This window comes from Trichomonas vaginalis, chromosome VI (assembly GCF_026262505.1).
Source record: "Trichomonas vaginalis G3 chromosome VI, whole genome shotgun sequence".
Classification (NCBI taxonomy): Eukaryota; Parabasalia; order Trichomonadida; family Trichomonadidae; genus Trichomonas; species Trichomonas vaginalis.
This window is the reverse complement of record NC_067208.1, coordinates 7,046,023-7,063,744: the sequence shown is the minus strand read 5'-3', so window position 1 is coordinate 7,063,744 and position 17,722 is coordinate 7,046,023. Positions and strand designations below refer to the sequence as shown.

General features: G+C 34.3%; 9 protein-coding genes across 9 annotated transcripts, besides 1 other annotated feature; 2 read left to right on the top strand and 7 right to left on the bottom strand.

The window, feature by feature from the left end:
- Positions 1-10,443: part of a mobile genetic element that runs on past the window's edge.
- On the top strand, positions 1,621-2,487 carry TVAGG3_0820340 (KilA, N-terminal/APSES-type HTH, DNA-binding family; the record flags this gene model as incomplete). Its single annotated transcript, XM_051248002.1, has 1 exon — positions 1,621-2,487. One exon carries the CDS (start codon positions 1,621-1,623, stop codon positions 2,485-2,487), a length of 867 nt encoding a protein of 288 aa, XP_051083477.1.
- Positions 2,997-3,446, bottom strand: TVAGG3_0820330 (protein of unknown function, DUF4106 family; the record flags this gene model as incomplete). The annotated part of the gene is made up of 1 exon (XM_051248001.1): positions 2,997-3,446. The coding sequence occupies one exon, from the start codon at positions 3,444-3,446 to the stop codon at positions 2,997-2,999; it is 450 nt and encodes a 149-aa protein (XP_051083476.1).
- TVAGG3_0820320 (uncharacterized protein) lies at positions 8,667-9,374 on the bottom strand (the record flags this gene model as incomplete). The annotated part of the gene is made up of 1 exon (XM_051248000.1): positions 8,667-9,374. A coding segment is annotated over one exon (708 nt), but the record flags the coding sequence as incomplete, so codon positions are not given.
- Positions 10,444-10,893: 450 nt separating the features above from the next.
- TVAGG3_0820300 (protein of unknown function, DUF4106 family) lies at positions 10,894-12,021 on the bottom strand (the record flags this gene model as incomplete). Its single annotated transcript, XM_051247999.1, has 1 exon — positions 10,894-12,021. A coding segment is annotated over one exon (1,128 nt), but the record flags the coding sequence as incomplete, so codon positions are not given.
- A 64-nt stretch (positions 12,022-12,085) lies between these two features.
- Positions 12,086-12,723, bottom strand: TVAGG3_0820290 (protein of unknown function, DUF4106 family; the record flags this gene model as incomplete). Its single annotated transcript, XM_051247998.1, has 1 exon — positions 12,086-12,723. A coding segment is annotated over one exon (638 nt), but the record flags the coding sequence as incomplete, so codon positions are not given.
- A 703-nt stretch (positions 12,724-13,426) lies between these two features.
- On the top strand, positions 13,427-13,678 carry TVAGG3_0820280 (uncharacterized protein; the record flags this gene model as incomplete). The annotated part of the gene is made up of 1 exon (XM_001297755.1): positions 13,427-13,678. One exon carries the CDS (start codon positions 13,427-13,429, stop codon positions 13,676-13,678), a length of 252 nt encoding a protein of 83 aa, XP_001297756.1.
- A 209-nt stretch (positions 13,679-13,887) lies between these two features.
- TVAGG3_0820270 (uncharacterized protein) lies at positions 13,888-14,052 on the bottom strand (the record flags this gene model as incomplete). Its single annotated transcript, XM_001297754.1, has 1 exon — positions 13,888-14,052. The coding sequence occupies one exon, from the start codon at positions 14,050-14,052 to the stop codon at positions 13,888-13,890; it is 165 nt and encodes a 54-aa protein (XP_001297755.1).
- Positions 14,053-14,482: 430 nt separating this feature from the next.
- TVAGG3_0820260 (uncharacterized protein) lies at positions 14,483-14,887 on the bottom strand (the record flags this gene model as incomplete). The annotated part of the gene is made up of 1 exon (XM_001297753.2): positions 14,483-14,887. One exon carries the CDS (start codon positions 14,885-14,887, stop codon positions 14,483-14,485), a length of 405 nt encoding a protein of 134 aa, XP_001297754.2.
- Positions 14,888-16,069: 1,182 nt separating this feature from the next.
- On the bottom strand, positions 16,070-17,529 carry TVAGG3_0820250 (tRNA cytidylyltransferase protein; the record flags this gene model as incomplete). Its single annotated transcript, XM_001297752.1, has 1 exon — positions 16,176-17,528. One exon carries the CDS (start codon positions 17,526-17,528, stop codon positions 16,176-16,178), a length of 1,353 nt encoding a protein of 450 aa, XP_001297753.1.
- Positions 17,530-17,722: the final 193 nt, after the last annotated feature.

Here is a 17,722-nt window from a genome sequence, read left to right as displayed (position 1 = left end):
CTTTGTCAGACATTTTATCTCATCTGGAAAGAGACCGAAGGACTGGGTTAGAATTGCTTCTACTCAGAAAATTTTGACAAGAAATCCTGAGCTTATGATATCAGTAGCATTTATGGAACAAGAGCATATCTTATAGACAAAAGTCTTATACCAATAGTTTTTGTTATGGTTAGACCCAGTTGTTGGATATAACTTCATAACATATGGTTCATTCGATACGGAACGTTGCAGTGAAGGCTTACTTTACATCGTTCAGAAACCGAAGGACTTCAATACAAAGAATATAAGATAGGAAGAACATATAATATAACTCAAAGATATGACAGTACAGTCAATAGAGTCAAGGTTGTGTTTGTTCATGATATGAGAGCTGCAGAAACAGAACTACTTGAAAAGTTTGAGAAAATGTATGGTGCTCCCATAAAAGGTAAAGAAACGTTTGAAGTAGATGAGATAGATAAAGCTATAAAATTATTTGACGAAGTTGCTGAAAAATACATGTAAAGCGTTTATTTTTGGTCTTTTGTGAAAGTCAGAAAATAAAGTTAGTGTCATTTTTTGTATTTTTTTGTATAAAAGATATGATTTCAGGGATTTTTTTGACGAAGTGTTACTCTTCACTTCGTCAAAAAATAACAGTTATATAATGAAAAAGTGTCATTTTTTGTATTTTTTTGTATAAAAGATATGATTTCAGGGATTTTTTTGACGAAGTGTTACTCTTCACTTCGTCAAAAAATGACATATGGCACGTGTCAAACCGTTGAGTTTTCACAAAATTTAAAAAATAACGTTTACCATGTAAAACGCTTATAAAATAACTGGGGTAGAAAACAGGTTAGATCTAACCTTCTACCCTAAACATTATTTTTGTCTGATTTACGCTCATTACGATGAAGAAGTCTTGACAAAACATTTACGTTCATGTTTGACAAAACATTTACGATGAAATCATGAAAATTCAAGAGGTTAGAAAACAGGTTAGATCTAACCTTCTACCCTAAACATTATTTTTGTCTGATTTACGCTCATTACGAAGAAGTCTTGACAAAACATTTACGTTCATGTTTGACAAAACATATACGAAGAAGTCTTGACAAAACATTTACGATGAAATCATGAAAATTCAAGAGGTTAGAAAACAGGTTAGATCTAACCTTCTACTAACATTATTTTTGTCTGATTTACGCTCATTACGAAGAAGTCTTGACAAAACATATACGAAGAAGTCTTGACAAAACATTTACGAAGAAGTTTTGACAAAACATTTACGATGAAATCATGAAAATTCAAGAGGTTAGAAAACAGGTTAGATCTAACCTTCTACCCTAAACATTATTTTTGTCTGATTTACGCTCATTACGAAGAAGTCTTGACAAAACATATACGAAGAAGTCTTGACAAAACATTTACGAAGAAGTTTTGACAAAACATTTACGATGAAATCATGAAAATTCAAGAGGTTAGAAAACAGGTTAGAAAACAGGTTAGATCTAACCTTCTACCCTAAACATTATTTTTGCTGAATTCAGCAACAAAAATCATGAATTTCCTTAAGACAGAAAAAATAAAGTTAGTTTTATTTTTATTTATTTTTTTATTTTGTATGTAAAGACAGATATGTCAACAACAGAGAACACAACAACTGCTATCGTTCATGAAGATATAAATGAAGAATATGAGTGGGTTCAGTTTAACAAACAACTCCGTCTCATTCGTTCGGTCAAAGACGATATGTACCAAATGCAAAGTATTTTGACAGCATGTTTTGCTCCAGATACTAAACATACAGACGATTGGTTCAAAAACCAAAGCACACAAGAACTTTTGAGCGAAGCACAGCGAGACCGACTTTTTTCGGGGTCGCCAAAACTCTATGAAAATCGTAAAAATTTGCCAAATGGTTTGAGAGGTTGGTATGTACATAGACTTCTTGTAAATGCTGTTGCAATGTGGGCTTCGCCTCGTTATGCTTGGTATATTTACAGACTTCTTGACGAAATTCATAGACAAGAACGTGAAGAGATGGAAAAGAAACTTCAAGCAAAAGATGAAGTCATTGAAGCAAAAGATGAAGTCATTGAAGCAAAAGATGAAGTCATTGAAGCAAAAGACAAAAGCATTCAAGAAAGAATACCACGTTCGGTACCAAAAGGAAAGGAAAAGAACTATAAGTATATGATTTATACTGAAGAGATGGAAAATGAAGAAGACAGAGATATGGTTATGTTGCATTTAGTCAGAAGAAACAACAAAAGCTTTTACGACCTTGCTAAGATTTACAAATCTGACAGAAATTGGTTCTATCGCGAAAACTTACCGATTTCAATGACACCGAATGAAGATGTGAAACAAATAGTTCAAGATACGTTACCTCAAACACACTATGATATTAAAGGTTGTACAATACTTACCTTCAAAGAAGATTTGCCATTGTTAAAGGAAAAAATAACAGAGTATTTTGACAACTTCAAACAAGTAGGGTAAATGCACTCTTTATTTTTCAAGCTTGACTTCAGATGGCTCAGGTAGCTCTATAATGTAAATTGCCTCGTCAAATCCTTCTGGCATTCCGAGTCCTTCCTTCCAACAGGAAAAAATTTTCCTTCCAACAGGAAAAAATTTTCCCGACAACAGGAAGAACTCTTCCTTCCAACAGGAAAAATTTTTCCCGACAACTGGAAAAAATTTTCCTTCCAACAGGAAAAAATTTTCCTTCCAACAGGAAAAAATTTTCCAGTTGTCCGTCCGTAAACCATTCAAATTTTCGAAAATTGAGAACTTTTTGGTCGAACTTCAGAAAAAGTTTTTCCTTCCAACAGGAAAAGTTTTTCCTTCCAACAGGAAGAACTCTTCCATCCGACAGGAAAATATTTTCCTTCCGACAGGACACAAACGGATGACTGACGTTCCTCTTCCTGAATGCCTTCCAAAGCCAGAAGAACCGACAGACCCAGCACCACAACAGACTTACTAAGACTAAACACTTAGATTTTTCAAGCTTGACTTTTTACAATTTGAACTTTGTTTGCGTAGATATGAATTCTGAAAGAAGTATGAGGGTCTTGTATGACTTTGTACTTCTCCCAGAGTTCATATCTGTCAAACTTACCTGCCATGGACTCTTTCATAAGTTCCATGAAATCGTCTTCGGACAATCCGGGGAAAAGTATAATGTCAGTAAGTATTCTTTTAACATCCTTACTTAAACTCTTTGCTGTCTGTACACATATTACGACTGAGATGTTAAAGTGTCTGAGCTTCTTAAGAATTCGACACATATCTTGTTCTCTGTTCTTTAACAAAGGATGAGAAGCAAAGTCATCTAAGATAAGAAGACATCTATGAGGGTATGTCTTCCAATCGTAAGATTGCAATTTCTTCGAAATGTATTCTATCTCTTTCTGTTTGTTTCTGAAGTGTTTCTTCTCTAATATTCTCTGCATTTCCTCATTTGGGTCTTTAAACTTAGAATTTATATACTCATTTATAGCATTATACTTCAAAACTCTTCTTTGGTACTTCTTTATCCAATCTAACAACTCAGTATCCTTTATACATACTAACTTAGACTTCTTTATAATATCTTTGAACGAATTGACGGTTTGGTCAAATTGACCAGAAGTACTACAAATAACAACTAACTCATAGAATGGGTTCTTCTCATCTAGTTCTTGTTGTTGTGCAGCCATTTTAAGATAAGTGAAAGTCTTACCCGACCCAGGTGGTGCAATTAGACCTGTTATACCATTCTGAGTAAATAAGAACTTGTCATGTATAGGCTTTATCTGAGCATTTTCTAACTTTCTCTTGTTCTTATTTAAAACATTCTCAAATTTCTTGTCAATGTCAGCAAACTTTTTTTCTAACATATTTTTAGAAAAATTAAAATTTTTATCTTTTAGAAAATGTCCAGCGATTTCGCTATCTATGTCCGTGACAAACTTTTCGACAGCAAAACATCTGTCGACCATAAAATCTTACATAGTGTAAACAAGAAAGGTGAATTTGTTCTAAAGTTCTGTTTCTGGGAATATGACAAGAACCATAAAACATTAAGCAGAGCAGTCTTAAAATTTGTCAATGACAGACTTGTTGACAGAGATGACGCCTCTTGGAGAGATGAAGTCCAACAAAACTTCTTAGAATGCAAGAAGACACATGCGCTGTTCTTGAAGATGAAATAGAAAACAGAATAGAAGAGCTATTAAAGGACAAAGAACTTTTACATAAATATGGTTCTGAGAGAATTTGACATAATCCACCAGAAAGAAGAAGAAAGAAAAGAAAGAAAGAAAGTAGAAGAAGAGAAGAAAGAACCTGAACAGTTCCAGAAAAAAGAAATTTGACATGTAAAAATAAATTTTATTTTTAGAACATTTCTGGGTCAATGTCAATGTTCTCTTCCTCTTTAGGGGCAAACACTGGCTTAGACTCTAAAATCTTTTTTACCCAATTTACTTTGAACTTCAACTATCTTAGACTCATAATATTCATAGTCGTCTGCTTTTTTGGTTCATAAGGTATAACAAGTTTGTATGCTTTGCTTCTTTAAGGTTTGAGAACCTTCTGTCAAAACTTTCTTTGACTGTTAACAAACCTTCTATGTCTAAGTCTTCAAATTTCGCACCATTTTTAGTCACAATAGCAAACTTAACTGGTTCGATTGTTCAAACTTTGCTGAATGAAGACTTTTCAAATGTTAGAAGTAAACATTCAAATATGTGAATGGGTCTAGTTCTTCTTTAAGTCCTGACATGTACTTGTTTACTGAGATGAATTTTGTCATCTTTCTATCGGATAAAAAAAATTTTTTTTTAAAATTTACTCAGAAAAATTTTTCTTTGTATATACACCATTCTGAACATCTAAAAGACTTTTGACATTTGCCAAGAATGTTCGTTTAGACGCTGTCATATAACCATATTCTTGAACAATATTGTTTATACGAATCGTACAATGACCTTTCATCTAATGACACAAAGTCAGTTTCATCTATGAACAGTTCATATACACTCTTGTTTGCTTCTAACAATGTTTGTCTCTCTTCGGTATGTGGAATTTGTCTTGGATTGAACTTAGAAATATCTAATGTCATGAAAATGGAGAACAAGGTGTTGTAAAAGTCAGATGTCAAAGTTTTCTGCTAAGTCGTCAAAATATTCTGTATTCTTGCATATGAGAATCTGACGTTCTGACAACTACATATCTTCTGTCAGAACTTTCTAAACTTCATCGGAACAGCATTGTTTGAAACCATAATGAAGTTTGCAACATTTTCACAAACTCTTTGGTCTTTATACTTTCTTTCAACAACTCCAACTTTGTCTGTTATAAGACTCTTCAAAGCTCTGAGTTCAAAACTTTTGTTGTATCTATACTTTGAAGTTCATTGCAAACTATAAGTTTCATATTCTCTATTGAGGAGTTAAACTTGCCACAGATGTTTTCTAAGTTTGTATATTCGGATTCGAATAACCTTCTAACAGTTTGCACAAAATATCTGTAAAGAAAGTATTCTTTACCAGTTCCTTGTTTTCCAATTATAATGAGAGCAGTTTCATTTTTAGCACTTGGATGTTGTAAGATGTTTGCAAAACCAACATAAATATACTCATAAACCTTTTCGTTTCCATTGCATATAATTTCTTTTGACATGGTCTAACAAGCTTCTATAATATTTTCTTTCCATTCTACTTGTTCGTATTTATATCCAGTGAAGATAGAATAGAAGTTGGAGAAGGTGTATAGAACTTTATACCTCGAACTGAAAAATCTTCTAACTTTGACATAGATATCCAAGCATCTAACATCTTCATTCCAACTTGTACACTTTTATTTTCTTAAGTTTCTGTCTACATTCTTGTTCTGAAACTATTGTCGCTTTAGGTTTGTTAAAGACTACATCCCATTCTTTCATGACATAACATTCTGGGCAGAGTCAACATAAATGACTAAACGTTTCAAATTCTCGACTGCTTTGTTATAGTCTCTAATGGACACATATTTCTGAATGCTTGGAAGTCATAAAAATCTGAAACATCTATTCTGTAATTTTATAAAAATAAAAAAATATTTTTTTTTATTCTTGACTTTGTTGTTGCATTTGTTGTTCTTGAGCTATTTGTTGTTGAAGTTGTTCTTGTAATACAATACTTTCACCAGTTGCATCTTCCAATTCGAAACTTTCTGCCGTCATTGACAAATACATAGGACATAAAAGTTTTACAGGAACAAAGTTTGCGTCAACTAATGTCAACGTTATCTTGCCAAAGTGTTTGAGTTCACTAAGGTTGAAAATTCTGCATTCGAATGAACATAGGCAAACCAGCAGAGAAAGTATTGTTTATACGCATAAGTATCTTTTGGTCATAATAGTTTCTGTCGACATTCGAATAACACTTTGAACCTAAGTTTGAAAAATATATAAGATTGGTGTGCTTAATGTCAATGGAATAGACATTCCTTGTATGACACCTTTTCCTGTTATAGGAAACTGTTGGTAGTAAAAACCAGAAAAAAAGTTTTGTATTATAGCTCATATTGTTTATAGTAACTCAGTCGGACATCAAACATAATGAAACCTGCTCTAGTTGCAGCACATGTTACACCCGTACTTAAAGTATTAAATAAGTCAACAAAACCTGTTGGTGGTATATCTGAGTAAGTATCTTCAAAGGAGTATTTTTTACCATTCACAACAATAAAGTCTTCTGGTGTAAAAGAGCAAAACAGGCTTTAGTCGTCTATTGTGTTTAAGGTTAGTTTACAATATCGTCCTTGAGGACTTTGTAAGTTTGTTGTTATAGAATTATATGACTCAGGGTTTTTAGTCGTAATAGTATAAACCATTATGTCTTCTGCCATTTACTTAGCAAATAAATTTTAATGAAATGTTGTGTCGTCAAATATTTTTATAAGTCTGGGAAACTATATTTTAAGTTCAACGTTTCACCTCCTTTCATAACGTATATCTTGTCAATGACATTATATGAAACACCACAGCAACTAATGTCGGGTTCTATTTTTTGATGTTTATATCGTCTGCCTCTGTCAAAAGTTTCAATAGTTCTTTCAAAACTTCATGAGGTGCAATGACATATGAGTTCACTTTTACAGGGTTGTGTTCGACCAAGTTTAACATTATACTTAAAGCTTGACAAATCTTCTCCTGAGTTTGAAGTTTGTCTTTCAGTTGTTGGTAGTCGTTTCGAATATCTGCAACAGAACTTAGTCTCTGTTAACTTCAGGATATGTTGGTTCTTTTACAGGAACAATTGTTATACCATTTCGTCTTCGTATGGTTTCCCCACTTCACATCTCTGTCTTTGACATTGACAATAACACTTTGACTGTTTGTTTGAGTTGGTGAATTTAACTTCACATCTGCACCGCCATTAAACCTTTTGAAACACTTACGCTTTTATTTTTCGGAAATGACATTTTACTTAGAATAAAAGATGGACGTATTCGGATATCTCTTGAATTGAAGCAAAACAAAGTTTATACTCACAACAATACAAATACATTGACAGATAGTTTTTACACAAACAATGGAAAATGTTATAGAATAGCAGTCTTTGCTGAACCAAAATATTTTCATAAGCAAAGAAAGTTGGTATAACTGAAATGGTGAAAGTTCTTGAAGCAGACAAAAATATAACTTCAAAACTTACAGATATTTTCTAAAGGTAAGTTATAATACAATATTATGTCAAAACTGGCGTACTGTCAATATTTGACGGAGAGAAGTCAGTTCAGAACAACTTACTGACCTGCTGCCAAAATCTGCTCGATGGAAGCTGTCGTTATGCCAATCTGAGGAGCCCCAGCAGGTTTCATCGAACGAATCTTCAAAAGAGCATCTTCCGTGAAAAGTGCTATTGGTTTTGTAAACTTTTTGCTTTCAATTCATCTGGACCGTCTCTGTCACCAGTATATTGTATTTGAACTGTACCAACAGTTGAAATACCACCCATAAAGTCTTCTGAGTCAGCAAATGGAATGCCAAGCCAAAAGTTTGAACGGTCTCCATTTGTATATTGAGTTTTTTGACCTCCTGTATGAGTCCATACTTTCACATATGGCATAATAGAACTTTGCATTTCAGGGTTAATGGTTGTTGTGAAGTTGTTGTTAAAGTTCATAGCATCTAATGTCAAGTTGTATGACCTCATATCCTCAACTGTAGAATATTCTTCTCTTGGATAATATTTGCCATCTATGTTTATATGATATTTAATACCAGGGTTGTAGAAACAAGAATAGTCATTTATAGTTCGTCTGAACAGTACAAACATAGTATCTGCATGTTTCATTGCAGTTGTTAAAGCAATATCTGTTCTTGCACCTGGGTCAGCACTTTGGTTTCCAACTTCACCTGCAAAGTCTTTGACAGATATTTGGTGTATAGGGAACATAAGTGGAACTGCAATATATTTGGCAGCTAAAGCATTTGAAATATCTGGGTCCAACATATAGACTGCAAGTCTGCTTTCTATTCTCTTGCATTCAAATTTTTCGCATGTGAACTTAACTGGGTCCCAAGCATCTCCAGCAGCATTGAAATAATAGTTTACTTCAGTGTTGAAGTTTGAGAAACCAAAGTCTAAGTCAACTTTGTCTTTGCAAAATTCGGCGAATGACGTTTTATTTGTTCCCTTTACGTCTGTAAGAGTGAATGGGTCTTGTGTTGGTGCAATGACTAAGTTATTTTTGCTTGGAGTAAGTTCGATAGAAATTTTTCCTGCCCAGTTTGGCAAGTATCTTAAAAACCTGAAGATGAGGAAAGATGACAAAGGAACTCTAAGTTTCAGTTTTACTTTAGTGGCAGCAGTTCCATCTGAACCAGAAAGGTTAACATAAACTCCTGGAACGTTAGGGTCAAGTCTTCTTATTTTCTCAATAGTTGCATACTGGTCTGTTTGTTCTCTAGCTTGTGGTTGTACTGAGTTTCTCAAAGCGAACCATTCATAGTTTGCCCATGTTACTGTTTGAACTAAGTCAGAGTTAGAATATATCTTATATCCCATGAAAACTTCTGGAGCATATTGGTATCCGACATAGAAAATTCCATTGCAACCTTTCTTGTCAGACAACTTGGCAGAAGGTTTTATTTCAATGTCTTGTTCCACGTATAAGAATGAGTTGTCAATAGAAATAATATGAAACCTGTCGCAAGCAATATCTACTGTTGTTGAAGAACCTTCTCCAAACTCACCTACGTTTCCATAAGAAACAGCAGTTGTATATTCGTAAGTTCCAGGAACTATTTCTGACCTTCTAATGGCATTGTCGCATTCGTTATACCATTCGGAAACATTTCCGTTCATGGCATCCAAAACTGTTGGCGTTATATTCTGAGCGGCGTACATTTCATATGGGTAAAAATATAGAATAGTTGGATTTATGTGTCATAATTGTTTCGGACCAAGCTTTACTTTCTTCCTGACTGAGTTTTTAACTCTTCTTTTTCCTTCATTGCCACTACTTTCACTAGATGAAGTTACTTCTTCACTACTTTCACTTTGTTCTACTCTTCTTCTTTGGTGTCGCTTTTGGTAACTTGCCCTCTGCTTCAAGTTGTTGCATCTTTGCCTCATGTTCACCTAGTATGTTGTAAATTTCCCATGTCCTTTTTGCCTTTGGGCTCTGGTCGCCCATCTCAGGTAACCTATATCCTAGAAAGATTTTGTCATAGTTTGTATTTGAGTCTTCGCGTATTGTTTGCATGACTCTTTCCTGAGTTTCCGGTTCAAGCTCTTCAAACAGAGCTTGTCCATATGGAATAAGCTCGTTTCCAAATATATGTTTTTGTAGCCATTCTGGTTTTCTTTCCATGTTACCAATAATATCTTTTGTGAATGGGAAAGCTTTTACCCAATGTTTCAGTCTTGCGTCATTTATTTCTGTAGTTGGTTTTATTTTGTCAAGGAACATGTTTTTCAATACTAACATTTCATTTGGTACTGTCCATTTGAGTTTTCTTAAATATTCATCCCTTCTCGGTTCATTGTCTGCAAAGTAAGTTTTTATGACATTTTGCAAACTTTCGTTTGCAAGGTCATGTACAATAGGTTCTCTTCCTTCTCTCTCCCTAACTTTCTTTCTAAACTCTTCACCAAATATACCATCTCTATGGTTCTGTGTAGTTCTTTGAGATAAATGTTCTAGAACGTCAGGTGTTATATTTCCATCAGCCATGTTCATTTCATACTGGTCCAAAATATCTGCATGTTTCATATCTTTCAATGGAATTAAAGCCGCGCTGAAAATACCGGCTATATCTGGTTCACCATTCACTTCCATTGCGTCTACAACTTCTTGGAATTGTGGTTGTAAGTTTATGAACCACCTATCCGGATTAGCTTTATGACCCCATCTCATTGTAGTTCCATAGTCTGCAGAAACAAAAGTAGGTTTGTTTCCATATTGGTTAGGTTCTGAATGAACTTTAAACAATGTTTCATTTCTATATGTTTTGTTGAAATTTAACCTTTTATTTTCACCGAGTTCAGCCAAAGATTGAACGTTATATGGTCGTAAGTAAAAAGGATTATTGTATTTGCGTACATTATCTTTCAGTACTTCCATTCTATGCTGAATATTTTCATCTGATGTTGGAGTCTTTTGTATGTCGGCGAACATTTTTCGATATTCTTCTACTATGTCAGCCGAATTTTTCTTAGACTCTTGGAAAGATTCCATATTCTCCGCATACACTTGTTGAGGGTCAAGATTTTTCGGCTGTTCCAAATCTTCATCTAGTTCTGTGAAGTTAGTTTCCAAAGGAGGGACTTGTTCGTTTCCTTCAGGCTCTTCTAGCTGTTGTTGCTGAACTATTTCTTCCATGTCTGGTTGTATCTGAACTTCTTCCTGTTGAGTTTCTTGTACCTCATCTGCTGGCATTTCATATATTCCGAGACCGTTTTTAACAAGTTCCCTATCTAAGTCATCCGGACTCATAAACCTTTCTTCTTTCGTTCCGTCTCTATTTTTTACGCGTTTCATGAAGAGAGTTGAATTATCATTTAGCTCTGACACCAAATATCTCGGAGTAAATTCATTCATGTCATTTGGATGATATGCTATTAAATCATATCCCTTAGCGAGCTTGTATTTTCCAGGTTTGAAATTATATCCCATTTGGTGCTGAACCATAAAGCTAAATAGGTTCGGGTCAGTATTTCCTTCCTTGAACTTTCTAATAGCTTCTTTATATCTGTCACTAAAGTCAAGAGTATCTGGGTAACCATAATCTTCCTTAAGCATTTTTAAGAATTCTTGGTTTCCTTGTTCTCTACTTCTTTTATGTCCTTGCTCTGGTTGTGGAGATGGTTGCTGTGCTGGTTGTGGAGGTGGTTGTTGTGCTGGTTTTGGTTGCTGTGCAGGGTTTTGAACTGTTGGTTTTGGTTGTTGTTGTTGTGCTGGATTTTGAACTGTTGGTTGTTGTGTTGGTTTTGGTGCATGCCTGTGTCTGTGTCCATGTGACGATGTAAATGTTTTAGGTAGTCCTGGTGCAGGTGCTTCTCTTGGAGGGTTTGGTGGTATATAAGTTCCACCAGCTGGCACATATGTTCCATCTGCAGCATAATGTCCTACCTGACTTTTCGTTTTTAAGAAAGCATTTACTAGGTCTGTTTTGGTCTGTTGTAACTCTTTTTCTTGACTTTCCACAACAGTTGCTCTAACGGCGTCATAGGCACTTTGAACTGCCTGTCTCGTTGCTGCATCTGTTATTTTCGTCATATTTTGGGCTACTTCTTTTAACTCTTTGTCGAAACCTTCAGACTTCAGTTTCTTTCCAGATGAGAAGTCGTTCACTAGTTTCACCTTACTATGAAGAGCTTCGAAGGCGTTCTTAAAGTCAGCATTCATTAAAGCTTCATTTGAACTGTCTTCATCCGCTTGTATTTTTGTCCTTATTGACCCTATAAGTTGGGCTGCTTTAGCGTTGGCTTGGGCATCTAACCAATCATTATTAGCTTTTATATATTCTGCGCTTTTCATTGCCTTTTGCATGGCTGCGTCGTTATTTTTACTTTCTTGTGCTAAGTTTTCATACTGTACGGTTTGGTTTTGCAACTGTAAAAGTTTTTCTGCCTTTACATTTGCTTCAACTTCTTTTTTATACTCATCGCTATCCATATATGTCTTCATGGCTTTTTGTTTTATCTCTTCATCTTTCAGTACTTTATATTGAGTAGTATGGTTTTTCAAATTTATAACATCTTGTTCCATTTTTGCTACTTCTGCTGCTTTTTCTGACACTTTTTTCGCATATTCCTCTGTACTTAGTTCTTTCAGTTGTTCTTCTTTCTTCTTTTTCTCTACGTTTAACTCATTGAGTTTCTTTGTGTGTCTGTCATATTCTAGTTTCTTTTCGTTTTCACTTATTTGTTTCTGTATGTCTATGTTTGACTTTTTGACATCTGTTATTTGATTTTTGAGTGAACTCAAATTCATTTGACTTTGAGGGTTATAAGCTGTTCCGTCTGCAGCTCCACCATAGCCTGCCATTTTCGCTAAAAGTGCCGCTCTTAAACCTCCACTCTGTGCACCAATAACTCGGTTTAAAAGCATAGGGTTGCTTGACATTTGTTGCAACATAGTGGGGTCATTCATCATTTGTTGTTGCAACTGTTGTTGTGGTGTCAGTTTTACTATTGGATGTTTCAATGCTCTCTTCCTCTTACGTATATTCTTACGTAGCTTACGTGGCATTTTAAGTGAAGTAAAAAACGGTTTTTGACAGATGTTTATATGACACTTTTTGTTCAGCACAAAAAACTACTCGGTCAAAGTGTTGTCGGTTTTGTAAAATAACCGTCCTATCTCATATTCTATCTTGTCATATTTAAACACATAGTCATGTATGTCCTCTAACCATCTCATAACGGTTTCCAAACCACTTTTATCGGATGTAAAGTAAAAGCATGGATGGTTATGAGGTCAGGTAAGTGGGGCCTCCAGGCACTTCGTGCCCTCTAGCCCTGAAGATGTTTAGTATAAATGAAGTTTTTATTCTGAGTCAAAGCTCGGGTCTTCTGCGTTATATGCAACGTAATTGAACCATATCTTGTATGGATGGTTCAAATCCGATGAAACAGAAATGGTTTCACCGGGGACTAATACCAAGTTTCCTTCCCAGTAGTCTTGACCATTGCTAAAGAATATGCAAACCAATTCTTCGAATACAATTTCTTGTCCACTTTTGCGTTGGAAAATGACTCTTACACGGTCACTGGAATGACTCCATCTTTTTCGTTGTCTTCATTCTGTAACGAATAGTACGAACGGGATGAACTAGCTGACGAGTACGGAGCCGAAAATGTTGGCTGGGTTTTTCGCACAACTCCTTGCGAATTCCAAGTTGAAATTGTCAACCATTTCCTCGTCATAGCTGTACGAGTACGGAGTGAAGTTTATGGCTGCACGGCAAATTGAATTTGAATTGGGCTGCGTAAGAGTCATTTTCCAACGCAAAAGTGGACAAGAAATTGTATTCGAAGAATTGGTTTGCATATTCTTTAGCAATGGTCAAGACTACTGGGAAGGAAACTTGGTATTAGTCCCCGGTGAAACCATTTCTGTTTCATCGGATTTGAACCATCCATACAAGATATGGTTCAATTACGTTGCATATAACGCAGAAGACCCGAGCTTTGACTCAGAATAAAAACTTCATTTATACTAAACATCTTCAGGGCTAGAGGGCACGAAGTGCCTGGAGGCCCCACTTACCTGACCTTATTATTATATCAGATATGTAAAAAAAATCTAAAATTTAAAATGAAAATTTATATTTTTATCATACATGAAACAAATTATGAATCTTTTAAGGTGTTTATTTTGTTTAAGTCGGCTTCAAGTCACAACTATCATTCTTTACATATTTTGATAATAATTTAGAAGATTTGAAGCTTGTGCTGCTGTAGGACCGCCTAAAAATCCATCTTTATCTTGGTAACTAATGTGTGTGCAGAAATCTTTGAATTCATTCAAGTTATCTTGGAAGAATTTAACAGCAATAGCTTTATTACGTTTGGCCATTCGTGTCCTTTTTGTTGTATGATAAGTTTGTTCAAAAAGTTTGCTAATATCATTTAATTGACTAATTTGAAAATCAGATTTACCAAATGTGCTCTTGAGTAATTCCCATGCTTCAGAAGTCGATATATCAAAATCATTCCTTTCAAGTGCAGCTCGCTCTTTCTCTGATAGCTTTGGTATGAATTGTGATTTTGCTTAGGCAGTCAAATTATTTGTGAATTTTTGAATCCAATTCAAAAAATCCCTCTTTGAAAAAATAATGGAGATATAGCAAAGATTATATTTTTCAGGATGGAAAAAATTTAAGCCTTAACGAAACATCGCGCCAGTAATTTGAAATCAAAATTGGTGAAAATATATATATACATGATGGTAAAAGAAATATTGAATGATTAATAGAATAAAACAGTAAAGGAAATATTTTAAAAAATTATTCATCTGGAGATGAATTAACTGTAGGTGGATATCTATAATCAAGAACTTTTTCTCTTTGAGGTCCTCCTATGGTTCCATCGTGCTTTTCGAAGCCAGCCTTAGAGCAAAAATCTTTGAAATATTCAATGTTATCTTCGAAGAATTTTACAGCAATATCTTTATTGCGCTTTGCATTTCTGATTCTTAGTTTGACTGGGTAATTATTTTCGAAGATTTCTCCTATATCATTTAATTCATTTTGAGAAAAATCATCTTTCTCAAATGTTAATTTGAGTAATTTCCATGCTTCGGAAGTTGCGCGATTAAAATCGCCTTTATCTAAAGCTGCCTTCTCCTTCTCTGATGTTTTCTTCATTTGAGCTATTTTTTGACAGAAGCAGACCCTTAAAATTTTTGACATTTTTTATATCAAAATCATCGATACAGGCTTCCTTTCAATAAAGCTCAAGTTCCGAATGATATATGGGAAGAATACTACGGGAAGCCAACAGAAAACTATACCAATATCACAGATAACACAAAGCCAACTGTTTCTAAAAATTTCTTTTTACTTTCTTCAAATTTCGTTAATATTTCATCCAATATCATTAATTGCGAAATCAGTTCAATTAAATTACTACATTCGATATGTACTTATACCAATATTACACAAAGTTCAGGAAATGGTGGCTGTATCTACTTCAATGGTAACAGTTCCATTGTCCAAGACCGATTTTGCTCAATTAAATGCTACGCACCAAGCCTTGGGAAACATTCATACACAAATGTTAAAACATCCACAAACAAAAATTTCGTAAACTTAAGTTCTCTCTATCAATGCGGCCACAAGAGCAATGGTGTTTCCGGAATATGCCATTATTATGGAGATCAAACTCTTGTTTCCACAAACATTACCAAAACTATTTGTGGCAGCTATGCTTGTTATAGTTTTTCACAAAATCCAGTAAATATTAACTTTTGTTGTTTCATTTCTAATGATAACCATCAATTAAATCCCATTTGCGCGCATCATTCTCAAACACCTGATTCTTTTGTTTCAAAATCAGTCTTCAAAAACAACTCAGCTCAATACACTGATACTTCTAATGGCTTCCTTTGCTCTTCTCTTTCATCAAATGTTACTGTTTCAGAATGCATTTTCTTAGAAAACGTTGCAAAAACTACTTTTAGTGCATCTTTTGGTAGTATTCTTACAGCTATAAGATGCATTGGAGAAAATTTAACTGTAAAAAGTTATACTGGGATAGTTAATACAGATAAAATGAATACAGATCCATTTATTCTTCCGCTTCCCTTTCTTTCGTGAGTTCATTGTAAAGTAGAGTATCCACCCCTATTCGACATTCCTTTATTTATCAGTCGAAAGAAGAAAAAGCGCTATTTTCGATTTAATTTTACTCTCGCATTTTTTATTCTTACAATAGACTAATAAAAATTTCATTTCACTTGTGTATGGTTTTTATATGATATTTGAAATCAAATAAATTTTATTTAATAATATTCAAATAAAAATTATTAGGTTTTTACAGAGTTTTGATTCTAAATAAAATAAATTGCATCGCCAAATATGTCTCATTCATTAATTTTATGCATTTCTAAATTTGGATTTTTATTTTCAGCTTTGAGTTATTATCATTCTCTAAAAATATCATTTAAACAAATTTATTTACAAACAAATAAATATATCGTTATTTCTTGGAACTTTCGATAAATTGGAGACAATCTTCTTTTGTTCCTTGAGGATGTTCCAGTTGCCAATCTATCATACTTTCCTGGAATGGTTTTAGATCGGCTCCCTTCACTCCGTAGATCTTCGAAAGCTCATTTCCGTTTAATAAAGGTTTAATTTCGTAAGCGTTCGACAAATTATGTTCATTAGCATACTGAGTGACATCATTAACCACAAAATTATATGTATCTTCATCAAATATGAGGCTGGTTGAAATTCTCCATAATTCGCCAGATTGACGTATTGCTCGGCCAACTTCGATGTTGTTCAAGTTCTTTATCTTTGATAATTGATCTGCTCCATTCATTAATTGTCTGGCGCCATCGCAAATTTGAACTGTCATTCGGAGAACTCTGGAGATGATCTTTTCGACCTGGTCGCACTTGCGCCCGTATTTCTTTGATTGAAGCATTCCTTTTCCGAATTCGTCGAAGTAAATGGCGCCTAAAATTAATTGGAGCTGATATTCTTTATGTAAATGAGATAAAGCAAACGTAACACGCTTAATAACAACATCGTTATCTAACTCTAACTCTTTTGATCGATTAAACATGATTTGGAAGAAACCAAATTTCATTGAGTCTTTTATGTATCTTATTGGGTCAGGACCTAGCAAGGCTGGTGATATTTCAGCTGCCGCACGCTCCGGAGTAACTTTATGTAAATAAACATCACGACATTGTTCAATTGCGTTTGGAATTGATTCTTCGTAAGTTAGATTGAATCTGGAAGCAAATCTGAGAGCGCGTAAGATACGTAATGGATCTTCTTGGAAGCTGACGAGAGAATCTTTTGGTGTCCTCAAAATTTTATTTTGTAAATCTTGGTAACCATTAAAGAAATCTTCAACTTTCTTAGTGCATATGTTATAATAAAGAGTGTTGATTGTGAAATCTCTGCGTTCGGCATCTTGTAATGGAGTTCCTTCTTCAACAATTGGAATTCTTGAGTCTTCTTTATATTTTTCAGAGCGTAATGAAGAAAAGTCGATCCAAACTTCTCCAAACAAGCAAACTTTCGCAGAACTGAGATGCTTTGATTGATCTGGATTTCGAATTACTCGATGTTCTATGGATTTAGATTCTAAATATGTGCATAAGTTATTAGCAAATTCAACACCTGTACAGCCTTCAAGTGTGACATCATAATCTTTTGACTCCTTATCGATTAATTTATCTCGAACCCATCCTCCAGCAAGTCTTGCGACCACTGGATGATCAAATGAGTTGCATACGTATTCAAGATACTCACAAAGTGTCTTTTCTTGAGGTAACAAACTCTCACCTGATTCTAGTCTTTGTAGTGAGTCCATATTAGATTTTGAGAGAAAATTTTGAATTGTGAAGAATTTTTTGCCACTTACAGAAGCTATCAATGAATTTATCGCATTTAGTTTCACTTCCTAGTAATTACATCAACTTTATCTGTCTGCCTTTATGTTATAGAGATCATGCTTCAATAACATAGAATAAAAAGATAATTATCTTCAATATGTGTCAATATGTA